The sequence below is a fragment of the Mastigoproctus giganteus genome, chromosome 13, assembly GCF_048544385.1.
Source record: "Mastigoproctus giganteus isolate SK-2022 chromosome 13, ASM4854438v1, whole genome shotgun sequence".
In the NCBI taxonomy this organism is placed as follows: domain Eukaryota; kingdom Metazoa; phylum Arthropoda; class Arachnida; order Uropygi; family Thelyphonidae; genus Mastigoproctus; species Mastigoproctus giganteus.
The window spans coordinates 139,077,893-139,090,953 of record NC_143587.1 but is presented as its reverse complement, the minus strand read 5'-3'; the positions used below and the strand labels follow the sequence as shown (position 1 = coordinate 139,090,953).

Below are 13,061 nucleotides of genomic sequence, written 5' to 3'. Positions count from 1 at the left end.
CTATTTTATTCTGTTGAAAAAATGGTTCATATGCAGATGTCTAAGATTTGTGAAAGTTTCTGCAAGAGCATTTGCTATTTCCACTGGAGATGATAAATCATCTTTTCCAGTTTAATATTGGAGAGGAAACTGGTGGAAATCTACCATTCAGTTTCGTGTGTGTGTGTGTTATCTTGTTCTAGATTATTCTGCTGCCCATATTTTGAATCTAGGCATATCATTATGGAAAAGGTTTCAAGCCCTGTTTTTTGCTTTTTTGGAAAGCTGGTATATGTCATTCCACCACCCATTAGCATATTTATGAGCACATGCACAAACTTTGGGTACTGTATCGGTTGCAGTAGCTAGCATCTGAGCTATGATGTGCTCTGTTGCATCATCAATGGGTTGGTATTTAATGGTTTCGTCATCAAAGGAGATAGCGGAAGTGAATAAATTGAAATTAGACCTGGAAAAATTTCCATTTTGTGTGGATTCTGGTCCATGGGATACTCACTGCTTGGATTTCACAAATAATCGGATAGCAGTCACTATTTAGCAATTGTATTATTGAGATTGTACCATTGAAAAGTGAATTTAAGTATTGGTGCCAGTATTCAGCAATGTTATATTATGCTCATCGAGAAGAGATTCAACAAGTTTCCCTTGTCTATCTGTACGTGGGGGAGCTCCCATCATGGATTGCATATGTTAAAGTTGTCTAACAGACAAAAAGGAGTGGAATCTGTATAAGAAATTCTTTCAGATCATTATGACTATATTCCTTGTCTGGTGATAGGTAGATAGAAACTAAAGTTAACATGAATTCCAAAAGGAATTCATACAGCTATGGCATCTAATGAGGTTTGCAGTGGAATGTATTCGATAGTAACTTTAAAATTCATGAGAATGGCTATATCTCCATGCACAGCAGTCATGTTATTTCTATTTTGTTGGTAGACAGTGAAGTTCTTGATTGTTGGAGCTGCCCGTGGAGCCAGGTTGGTTTTTTTTTTTTTTTTTTTTATGTAAACCCCAAACATGAGAGGTATTAGAACCTATGGTACTTAGTACCGTGCTTGGGTTGGAGGTTGAGAAGACTAAAGAAGATATTTGTTGACATTGGAATTGAACTTCTGTAGACTGTAATTTTCAGGAAATACGTATGAAGGAAGGTTGTTCCAGAAACGGCAGTTGAATGAATAAACGAGGAAGATGAAAAGTTAGTTCTGTGAGTTTGAAGTTGGACAGTAAATGGATGTTAGCTGGTGGCGGCACATGTTTGAACTGTTTTGAAAGAGAGAGCGGGAATTATAGAAGCCAATTCAGAAGAACAGTGCCCATCTGTAGAAGATGCATGCAGCATGCTGCAGAAACAGTACGTCTATAAGACAGTGAGTGGAGAGACTTTGTTAAAGATGAATCATTAATTAGCCTAACTGCCCTCTTCTGAATGGAATCAAGAAGCCTGCGAGAGGTTTTGGGGGCACCACCCCGGATGTGGGAACAATATTCCATGGCAGGGCGGATTTGCGATTTATACAGAGTGAGGAGCTGTTTGGAAGAAAAGTAACACCGAGAGCGAAAGAGAAAACCAAGTTTTTTAGATGCAAAGGAAGCAATATTTGTAATGTGCTTGTGCCAAGAGAGATTAGAAGTCAGGGTAATCCCCAAAAGAGATTTATCATTTTGCCTAGAAATTGGAGTGTCACCAAAGATAAGCATAGGAGCAGAAGAATCCTTTTTGCGAGATATAAGACAAGACTGAGTTTTAGAAGGGTTGAAATCAACTAAGTTGTCTTTGCCCCACTGGAGAATTACCTGAAGATCGGCATTTAAGGAATTGGTAGCAGATTTTCGAGAAGTTGAAGCTGATTGAGCAGGACAAGGTTTCTCAAAATGGAAAGTGGAAGGCAATGTGCTATCATCGGCAAAACTATAGATAGGATTTCCAGTCAATGGAAGAAGGTCATTAATATAGAAGAGGAAACGAGTGGGGGAAAGAACTGAACCTTGGGGGACACCAGCATTAGTGGAGAAGTTAGAAGACAGAGAGCCATCTACCATCACCCTCAGTAGGCGATCAGAGAGAAAACTGGATAACCAATTACTAAAAACAGTTGGCAAACCATAAGATGGAAGCTTGTTTAGAAGATCTTTATGCCAAACATGATCAAAAGCCTTTGAGATGTCAAGAGCAACTACTTGTGTTTCACTGAACCTTTCCATTGAATTAGTCCATAAATGGGTAACATAAGCCAGAATATCACCAGTGGATCGACACTGACGGAATCCATACCGGCGATCGTTGATCAGACGGCAGGTTTCTAGGTAGTTTAAGAGTTGGCAGTTAATTGATTTCTCCATTACTTTAGAAAGAGTAGAAGTAATTGCAATGGGACGATAATTGGATGGGAGAGATTTGTCACCCTTTTTAGGAACTGGCTGGATGTGAGCAAATTTCCAAGCAGAAGGAAAAACACCTTTAGAATAAGAAAGTGAAAAAAGATGGCAAAGAACAGGAGTAAGTTCAGGAGCACAGGTTTTGAAAACAAGTGGAGAAATACCATCAGGACCTGGAGCTTTCTTGGCATCAAGTTTTGAAACAGTAATCCGACAAAGGAAAAGAAGTCTCGCAGGTCATCCCATTTTGCATTCTTGTAATGCCAAACAACAAGAGGTTGGGAATAGCCATGAGATAAAGGTTCCATTGGAGAAGAGAAAATCACCAAGTTGTGATCTGAAGTGCCTAAAGAACCTCTCACTTCAACCGTGTACTTAGAAGGGTTCTTTGTGAGAAAAATATCAAGCGTATTGGCTGTATAATTAGGATTGTTCGGTATTCTTGTAAGTAAATGCAAGGTCATTAGTAACTGCAAAAGTGCAAGGTCTGTGCAAGGTCATTAGTAATTGCAAAAGCCTCAGCATCTCGACCAGCTGGGTCAGTGTGACTAGAAAACAGAAGCCAGCTGGAGTTGTGAACATTAAAATCACCAAGGAAAATTATCTCATTGTTAGGAAAGTTGGACTGCAGAAAGTCAAGTTGCAAAGAGAGGAAGTCAAAGAGCTCCAAGTGATTGGTAGAGTTGGGAGAACGGTAGAGACAACATATGAATTTGACACAATGAGGTAGAGAGATTTTAAGTCAGAGAACATCAAAAAGAGGAGCTTCCAAATTTCCAAGTCTCTGACAGGGAATATCAGAACGGACATATGCACAAGTACCACCTTTGAGGCGAAAGGGATCATACAGTGAATAATTTGGGCATCTGAGATGAGCAGTAGTTGAATCAACCGATAACTGAGTTTCTGTCAGAAAAAATACATGGGGTTTGGCAGACTGCAAGTGGAAATGGACATCGTTGAGATTAGAATTGAGACCATGTATATTTGTGAAATGAATTAGGAAGTTCTTGGGAGGTTTAGATCTTTTCGCAGATAAGCTTGTTCTATTAGTTTAACAACTCATGGTGTATTCAATAGTAAGAAAAAGTGGGTGGGACATGCTGTATGAAGTAATGAAATATTTGGATATGGCATACACACGGTAAGAATATACCCAGATCCTTGACATAACGTGGCCTCGACAATGCTCCCCGCATACACACTACTCGGACTCCCTCCAGTCACTATCTGGCAGAGTAGAGGTTTCTTGGAGACATATGCTTACTGGACTATACCTACTCAATTAGATCAAAAATATTGTCAATATTGCTATGTAGGCCTTTACAATTCCATTGAACAAAGCAATCCATTTTTTTATTCTTAGTGGTAAAGGTTGACTCAGTCTGTTTATGTTAATTCAGTTTTATTTTCTTCTTTTTCAGAAAGGTAGGATGTCTGCTGTCCATATCACATTCCACACGGAGATCCATGATGGGTTCATCCTGGCTGATGTTGTAATCTACAACCATATTCATTAAAGTTCAGCTGAGTCTTCTTGGTTGCAGATGATATTTTAATTTTTACAGGTTCTGTTGGAGTATGGAGTGCAAATGGAGGGATGGCAATCTGAGTATTGTTGGCTTGGTCTATTACATTATTCCTTAGTAGACTGCTATGAAGATGACAGTATTGTTTGAACTGAATCAGCAATGGACAGGGTGGAACTGAGACTTGAGTTTGTGCTGCTGAGTGGTATCTCATTGCTACTGCTATATAGCTGTGTTTTGGTCTTTTGAGCATTATTGCTTCTTGGTTTCCTGATAGGTGATTTTTCACTCTACTATAAAATCACATTGTCTGAAATGTGAAGGCTAATGTATAGCCTACTTCAGACTCCTCAGGGTCTGGAGCAGGCTAGATATTGGCCTTTAGAGTTTAGACAATTTTATGTTTCAGCATCACAGTCCTTTTGTGCATGAGATTTGAACCTGCAGTTAGAACATACAACTTCTTGACAAACCATTTGAGAGTGACCAAATTTTTCACCCTTGTAACATCTTACAGGGTTAGGAATATAATAAGGTTTTACTCAGCAGTTGAGGCAACTAGCTTTAACATTGAAAGGTAAGTCTGTTGTACCAAATCTGATCTAGTTAATGCAAATCTGATCTGGGGTGCACAATGAATTGCTCTTCTGATATAGTGTGCTTTGCTTTTACTCTTTTTAAAAGTAGGATATTATCTGGGGTAGGATATTCATGGAAAATACTCCAAGCTGTGTTTCTTTCTCGTTTGGCTTGGGAATACACTCTTCATTTGACCAGAACTGGGATGAGAGGGGAAATGTATGAATGTCGACAGTATTGACTATCCTATTCTATGAATTATCTTATCTATGACAAATGTGGCTGCTGCGTCTAAGTTTTTTGCTGAATAATTTGCATGTTGAGTCTTGATGTTTCTATATATATTCTGGTAAGCTTTGTCTATAGTTCATCTAGAATTTTTACAGGGTTGGCATATCAATAATTAATGGATAGCTGTCACTATTCAAGGAATTGTACAGTACTGACTAGTTAGGCATAGGAAAAGATGGAAGTTTCTTGGCAATAGATCCATCTACTGCCAAGAAACTTCTTGAGCACAAGTGAATATAACTATATTTAGGGGAAGTTTTATTAAGTACATCTACCTTTTTCATGAAGTGGAGTACTCCTTCAGTACCTTTGTTTTTCTTTACTTGTCTTTATTATTTTTATTAAAAAAGAAAAAAAAAAAAAGAAAAAGGAAAGGAAAATGTTATAGTGGTTAATACTGAAGGAATGTAATCAATAACTATTTGATAACAAATTGCACTTGCCCATTATTATCTAGTTACCATTTCCTTTTCTTCAATCTTTACATACAAGGTATAAGTTATGTTCGTGTCAGACGGCACCTGAGATTTCTCCCATCTAATCTTTACATACATAGTGGCACAGTGTTTTGTGGAAGGCGCCACCGGTGGTTTCCCACATCTGCACCATGGTACTTTGTGAAGAATTTACAGAATCTCTGTAAAAGCCAGAAAAAGTGTGGTGTCTGGTTTGTCACAGAGTAGTGCTGTGGTCTGTTGTTCTGTCTCTGGCTGCTTAGCCGCAAGGCCCCTAAGGGAACCCCACGATGCCTGCCACCACTACTGGGAGGTGAGCCAGGCTGCCCATTATACTCTGGCTGGCCTCCGCCAGGGTTGCCTGAGCTTCCTGACGGAGACCAAAAAAAAAAAAAAATCTTTACATACAATGTACCCTGCTTTTCTGCCAGATATTTGCACCTCCCATTGTTCTTAAGTGATGCAAAAATATAATTTTCATATTTTTGCCTCTAGCAGAATGAAAAAAAAAAAAAAAAAAAAAAAAAGATTTTGATAAAGCAAACAACTATTTATTCACATCAATGTTTTCTTACAGACAAACATTGATATGAATGGATGATGCACAAAGTTTGAGGTTATAAAAAATCATTACATAACAGTTGTTTGTTGTTTGTTATTTGGTTTTTAGGAGCATTAGCAACTAAGGCCATATTGCTTCGTTACATAACAGGGATTACTATTTATCAACTTTATTTTAAATGAAAATATAGACATTTTTATACAACTACAAAAAATAATGAAATATCCTTCAGCTGTTGCAAAAATTTAGAAATTATGCTAAATAAGAGCTTGCCTTGTCCATTCAACAGCCTCCTGAGGAAGTCCATCCAGAATTCCGCACTGAAGGGATGAAAATAAATTTTCATCACCAGCAACTACACACAAGAATAAATATTTGACAATTACAAACAGACACAAAAATAATCGATTAAATATAGATCAAATGAGATATAAAATAAAACAATGTAAATGAGCTAATTACTAATACGGCTTAATGGCACTTGCATTATTGAAATAAAAAACTGCTTTGTAACTCAAATAAACCACATTGCATCAGCAGCCAATAACGATAACACATCTCAAAAGTTAACTGCCTCACTTTTCACTCTCATACTGTAAAATTGGGGGAATGAAAAACTCAGATGGACCAAACAGCAATAGTTCTGGTCAGTACACATGCCTTACAGACATAGACCACTAAACCATTATGTTATCCCAAATGATATTTTGTAAGGATTACATTATGTTCATAGAGGGAAAATTATGGTTATTTTCAAATATTATTTACACATTATGTAGTGTACATAGTCATACAGTTTTAAACTAACTGCAAAGTTTTCTGCTTAAAAGCCATCTGTTTTTTTCTACTGAAATTTTTTTTTTAACACATTCACAATTCTTTTTGAGATTTTGCCCATCTGAATGATCAGAAGGATGTTAAGCACTTCACTAGATGTTAGTTTTTTGATGCTGTATAATCATCACAATGCCTTATCTTTATTTTCAGTCTGATTCAGCTTAGATGAAACCATTCATTCTGTTTCAAAATTATGTATAATGGTGACAGTCTGCATCTTTGTTCAACTGCATTCTTTAACCATATAAATTTCCTATTACATAAGTTTTTACTTGCAATAATTTATATAATGCGAATTTGCAATTTTTTTTATTTTTTATAGAAAAGTTTTTATGATTCATATCATCATCATCAGCCATTTTCAATCCACAGAAGGATGAAGGCCTCTCCAGCAACTTTCCAGTTACTTCTGTTTTGAGCACTGGCCATCCATTTACTACCCACAAACTCATGAATTTCATCTATCCATCTCTGCCTTTGTCTTCCAGGTTTTCTTCTAGCTCCTCTTGGGTACCATTCTGTTATTTTCTTAGTCCATCTGTCATCATGTGTTCAAGCTATGTGTCCTGCCCAAGGCCATTTTAGTTCTTTAGTTTTGATAAGAATGTCCTTTACTTGTGTTTGATGCTTAATCCATGTGTTTCTCTTCTTATCTAACAGTCTGATTCCCAATACAATTCGTTCCATTCTTCGCTGTGTAGTTCTCAGCTTCTCTTCCATTCTTTTGGTGAGTGCACAAGTTTCACTTCCACAAGTCATGGTGGGGAGTATACATTGGTTCATTATTTTACGTTTCAGACAAACTGGGATATTGCTCTTCAGTATGTGACTATATTTCCTGAATGCTATCCATTCAAAATTTATTCTTCTCTTGACTTCCAGCCATTTATCATTATTACAGCTAATAACTTGTCCCAGATAAGTATATGACTCCACCTTTTCAATTACTGCTCCTTCAATCATTATTTCCCTTTCTGTGGCATACTTGTTCATCATTACACCGTTTTTCTTGCTTTTCATTTGTCGTCTTCGGTTCATCATAACAAGTGTTTCTTGACTAATTTTTTCTTCTTTGGATTTCTTTTTCCCTATAGGTTTCTTGGGCTTTATCACTTTCAGAAAGTTGTAATATTCCTTGTCGATATATTGGTCCTGACCAGTCTGCAGAAGCTCAAACTTGTTCTTAAGTTCCAGAACATACAGCTTTTTCTCCTCTTCTGTTATCTCAAAGACCTTTGTATTATTTACTCGAGTCAGGTTTTTCCTTTCCTTTCCTACATCTATATCAAGTGTACATCTTACCATTCTGTGATCACTTCCAACATTTACCTTATTCAGGACGGTAACATCATTCACAATATATCTTCTGTTAGTGATGATGAAGTTGATTTCATTAGTTGTTAATCCATTTGGACTCTTCAATGTCCACTTTCTGTTCACCCTTTTCTTGAAAAAAGTGTTCATTACTGAAAATCCTTGAGATTCTGCAAATTCCACAAGTCTTTCACCTCTTTCATTTCTTTCACCAATTCCAAAATTTCCTATAGTTCCCCTTTCTGCGCTGTTTTGTCTTTTTCCAACATTAACATTGAAGTTCCCCATAATAATACTGTAGTGGGTTTTCTGCTCATCTAGAAGACTCTCAATTTCAGTGTACATTTCTTCAACCTCTTCATCATCATGGCTCGATGTTGGTGCATAAATCATTATAACCTTTAGCTTGTACCTCTTAGAAATCTTGAGTATTAGTCTTGACACCCTTGGTGATGTACTTTTGAATTCCAAAACGTTGTTTTTTAAATCTTTATGGACCAGAAACCCAGCCGCACTTTCACTCCTTTCACTGTTTTCATGGTGTACAGCAGATTTCCACTTGATAAACTTATAAGTGATTCATTTCTTTTTCTTGTTTCAGCCAAACTAATGATATTCCAATTCACATTTTCTAATTCCTTTTCCAGCTCTAATATCCTGTCTTCACCGATGAGTGATCTTATGTTGTAACAGGCCAAGTTCAGTTTCCGTGCATGGCAGCCTGGTCGTACCCAGAGATTCTTAGCACCCTCTGCTTCCACTCTGATCCTCTCGCTGCCGTAAGAGGGGGAGTGAAAGCCGCTGGGGACTGAGGGCCATTTGTTTTGTCGTGCTGTCATATGCTGGAGGCTTTGGTCTTTTCCTCTTCACGTTGAGCAGGCATCTTGAAGAGAACCACTCTACATGTTCGTTGCCACCTAAGTGATGTAACAGGGCTTACTATTGAGAAGGTGTGCATGAGTGAATTTTAGAGAAGCAGGCCAACCGGACTTCTCCTAAATCTTCTGTAATAGAAAGATATTGGATCCATCAGTGTTTTAGACTGAGTGTCTGATAACACACAGGATACCTGTTCCCCTCTAAGCCTTGATTCATATCAGTTTGGTTCATTCACAATGCTTTTATTGTTGCCACAGGTTTATGTTCAAAAACCTGTAAATTTGTAATTGTACACAAGGAAAGCAGGTTTTTTTTTTTTTTTAATTCAGACATTTAGACTTGAAATTAAAATTCACTGACACAATACTGTGCATTCGAATGTTAGCTTATCTAGGATTTTTCTGTTCTGTCTGTAGAATTTTGTTTGGATTGTCAGTTAGACACCAACTCATTATGACAGTTTCAAGGAAGATAATCTTGTAGATTTTGCTCTCTTCAGAAACACTGGGACAAAGTTTTTTCTATAACAAAATATTATATCAGATCTATTATAACATTGTTATAATGGATCTGAGCTGAGTATTGCTTCTATGAGGAAATATATATATATTTTTTCTTTTATGAGGCATTACCAAAGAAACTGAAGTTCCTTGAGGAGTTCATTAATTAAAAAAAAAAAAAAAAAAAAGTTGTTTTGGATTCTGAACTGGATTTACCTTACTACTCCAGTTTTTAGGCCTAGTATAATAGGGACATTATTAACATTAAATGACAGACAGTTTTCTAAAGGAATATTACGTACTGTTCAAAAGATGATCAAACCAACATTTGCCTTGAAAGCAATTTTCTGCCATTTTGTTATCAGGAAACATATTTTTGAACAATTCACTTGTTGTTATGGGAGTTTTATGGTGCATAAGCTACTATGGCTAGAATGCAATTCACTTGTATGATCAGCACACCTCAGAGGAAGATTATGTTCTATTGCAAATAATGTGAATAAATATTTGGCACATATGACAATATACTCGTAATGAAATACAATATCTATTTTGTGCATTTCTTTGTACTTAATGCAGACTGTTCTTCTGCTTATTGTTTGCAATTGTATATTTTGCTAAATAAAAACCACTACATACATATACAAAGCAAAGACGTTACCTTTTCCGGATATTATAATCCATGGAAAATCTTGGGAATATGTCTTCTTAATTATAATGTCATCCTTCTTTGACATTCTATTTGAAGAACATTGCAAGCTTATAAAATAGCATTAACTTCATACAGCAAACACACATTCCAGATATTCTGTGTAATGTAAGTTAGCACACATGATAGATGATTTGTTAACTAGCTCCAATTTATTAATGAAAATAAGCAATATTTTGCAGAATTATTTGAAAATTCTTCCATTTTTTCAGTTTTTTTTTTTTTTTTTTTTTTTTTTGGGAAAGAGAACAGAAAAACTGTTATGGTAATGAGATGGGGAAAGGGTAAAAACAGGTCAAAGTTGGAGTCTCTGCAATAAATCAGAGATTTATGCAGGTATAATCTTTATACAACTCTAATAATGATTTTATTAGATTCATGTGACAGTTTTATCTCATAAAATTACAACAGATTTTACCAATATCTAAACTACCTAAATGCATATTGCTGTACTCTCGTAAAGAGCTGCTTGGAAATTAAAAACTAATAAATCGTAAGTTAAAGTAGCCAAATCACACAAACTGCTTCACTTCCTACTTACAAGTAACAAGAGGTTTATTATCCATTAGGTTCAGGAACAATGAAATAATATACTAATATGAAGAACCATCAAAATGTGCAATGGCATTTTTTTACCTGCAAAGAAAAAAAATTAGACCAATACTAAGAACTAACAATACAATGTAAATGAAAAGGAATTAGATCAATTTTGGAAAATGTAGTAAGTTTATTTTACATATAATAATCAAATCAAATAACAGTAGATGCAATGTGCATTATATAGCAAGTTAATAAATAACAGGAATAATAATAAAGACAACTAATAATCTGAAACATAATTAAATACAATAAATACATTAAGTAGCTACTTTATTAGATATACCTAATATTTTCATGAAATGGAGCACTCCTTCAGTAACAGCTGTACTTGTTTATATCATGCAATATAAAGGAGGTGGGAAGATACCTAAACATGCAGCATATGTGCAATTCAGTGAAAGAATTAGGTACACACTCTCTTCATGAAATGGAGAACTACTTCAATAACAGCAACATGTGTTTATACCATGCAATATAAAGCAGATGGGCAGATACATAGAGATGCTGCATGTGTGCATTTCACTGCAACAACGGGCAAGCAAAACAATTCAAGTGACTTTGAGTGCCAACATGAGCATCTCAGAGACTGCGACAATGTTGAGATTTTTGGGTATGACTCTCTTGGGCATACCAAGATTAATCAAATAATATCCAGATAACAGTGATCATGTGGTTAGAAACAGCTCACTGATACAATAGGCCAAATGACGCTGATAGGACCTATGCAGGACTGAGCGATTGTTCAGTATAGTGTGTAATTTCCATATTGGCCTGGCCACAATTTTAAAGAAAAAAAAAATACTTTATTTCTGTCCCATATGTTTAATATGGGACAGAAATAAAGTATTTCTTGATATTACTATTGTTGGTTAGTGTAGTATTTTGTATCCTATCCTTAGTTTGTACCCTAATTCAGTTTATTGCAGTAAGGGGATGACCCCTATTTAAGAATTTTCTGGTTAATATTTGTATTTCAGATTCTTACAATAAACTAAATTTGCTACAATAAACTGAATTAGGGTACAAGCTAAGGATAAGATACAAAATACTACACTAACTAACAATAGGAATATCAAAAAAATACTTTATTTCTGTCCCATATGTTGAACAGTGGCACAAACAGCTTAACAGATTCTTTAAAGATACCGAATTTAAAATTGTGGCCAGGCAAACACGGAAATTACACACTATACTGAACAATCGCTCAGTCCTTTCCCCGTTCGCAGCACAAATTAATGACCTGGTATACAACATTTCTTGTAGTGATTGCGACTTGTCTTATCAGGGTTCGATGCGTTTTCCTTTGAATATCCGTGTTAATCAACATGAAGCCTCAGAATTAGCCTTTCATTCTGTTAACGAAAAACACTTTTTATTTAACGAGGCCAAAATACTTAGTGTCCAACATAATTATACACGACTATTAATTGAAGAAACCACAGAAATTAAATTACATGAAAATTCTGTTAATGTTCATCGTCCATAACTCATCTCCGATTTGTGGGCTTTTATGCGCATGCACAAAGACAAATAATCCCTATTTAAGTTTCATACTCACCCCTATTTGGTAATTTTCATTCCTGTGATCACGACATACGGTCGAAAAGTGTTGTCAGCTTCAGGAAGGAAAATCGTTTTGCAATTTTTTCGTTAATTGCGTTAAACTGATTTTAATTGTGTTAAATTGATTTTCAATTATTTTTTAAATTATTTGTTATTCTAATGTAAGTTTTTCAATTTTTTTCGTTTTAATTTCTGGAGAGTATCATACGGAAGTGTCCTACGTACTATATTGAGGTAAACTTCTCTTATTATTTTACAAATCATTTTTCTCTTTCCTGGTGATTCCCTTTCTCTCTCTCTCTCTTCTCTCTCTCTCTCTCTCTCTCTCTCTCTCTCTCTCTCAGGGTAATCCGAAGATTTTTTTTTTTTTTGGCTGGTGCATCCTAAGCCTCAGGCTTCCTTGCACCATGTAGCTAATAATAATAATAATAATAATAAAATATTGATATCAACATAGAACGTATTGAGCATTACAGCTCTGGTTCATACTATCAAATAACATGGAATGTACTCTCAGAGCAGATGCCTGCATTTTTCCAATTTAAAATAAGTGTGGGATGCAATTCAGTCAGCATGAACCATCATCACTGCGGTATGCTTTTGACACATTTTTTTTGAGTCCATACCACTACAAATCCAGGCTATTCCAAGGGCTAAAGGTGTGTGTGTGTGTGTGTGTGTGTGTGTGTGTGTGTGTGTGTGTGTGGTGGGGAGGAAGGGGGACCTACTCAATATGGGTTGCCAAGCAGCATTGCCTACTTGTGAACATTGTGCACACAAATCTGATAAAAATGTATACCAGGACAATGATTTTTGGAGCTGTACTATATGGAGTAAAGTTGTGGGACTTGGCTGCAAACA

At 35.9% G+C, this 13,061-nt stretch overlaps 1 protein-coding gene across 1 annotated transcript in view; it reads right to left on the bottom strand.

Moving 5' to 3' along the window:
- SIDL (SIDL trafficking protein particle complex subunit 10) overlaps positions 1-13,061 on the bottom strand; it is a 322,468-nt gene that overhangs the window by 299,021 nt on the left and 10,386 nt on the right. Inside the window, exons 2-3 of the mRNA XM_090388069.1 lie at positions 10,579-10,673; positions 6,072-6,153 (exon numbers count right to left, since the gene is read on the bottom strand). Of these exons, the coding sequence (XP_090244195.1) occupies positions 6,072-6,153; positions 10,579-10,603 (107 nt within the window). The 5' untranslated portion in view covers positions 10,604-10,673. The remainder of the gene's footprint in view (positions 1-6,071; positions 6,154-10,578; positions 10,674-13,061) is intronic.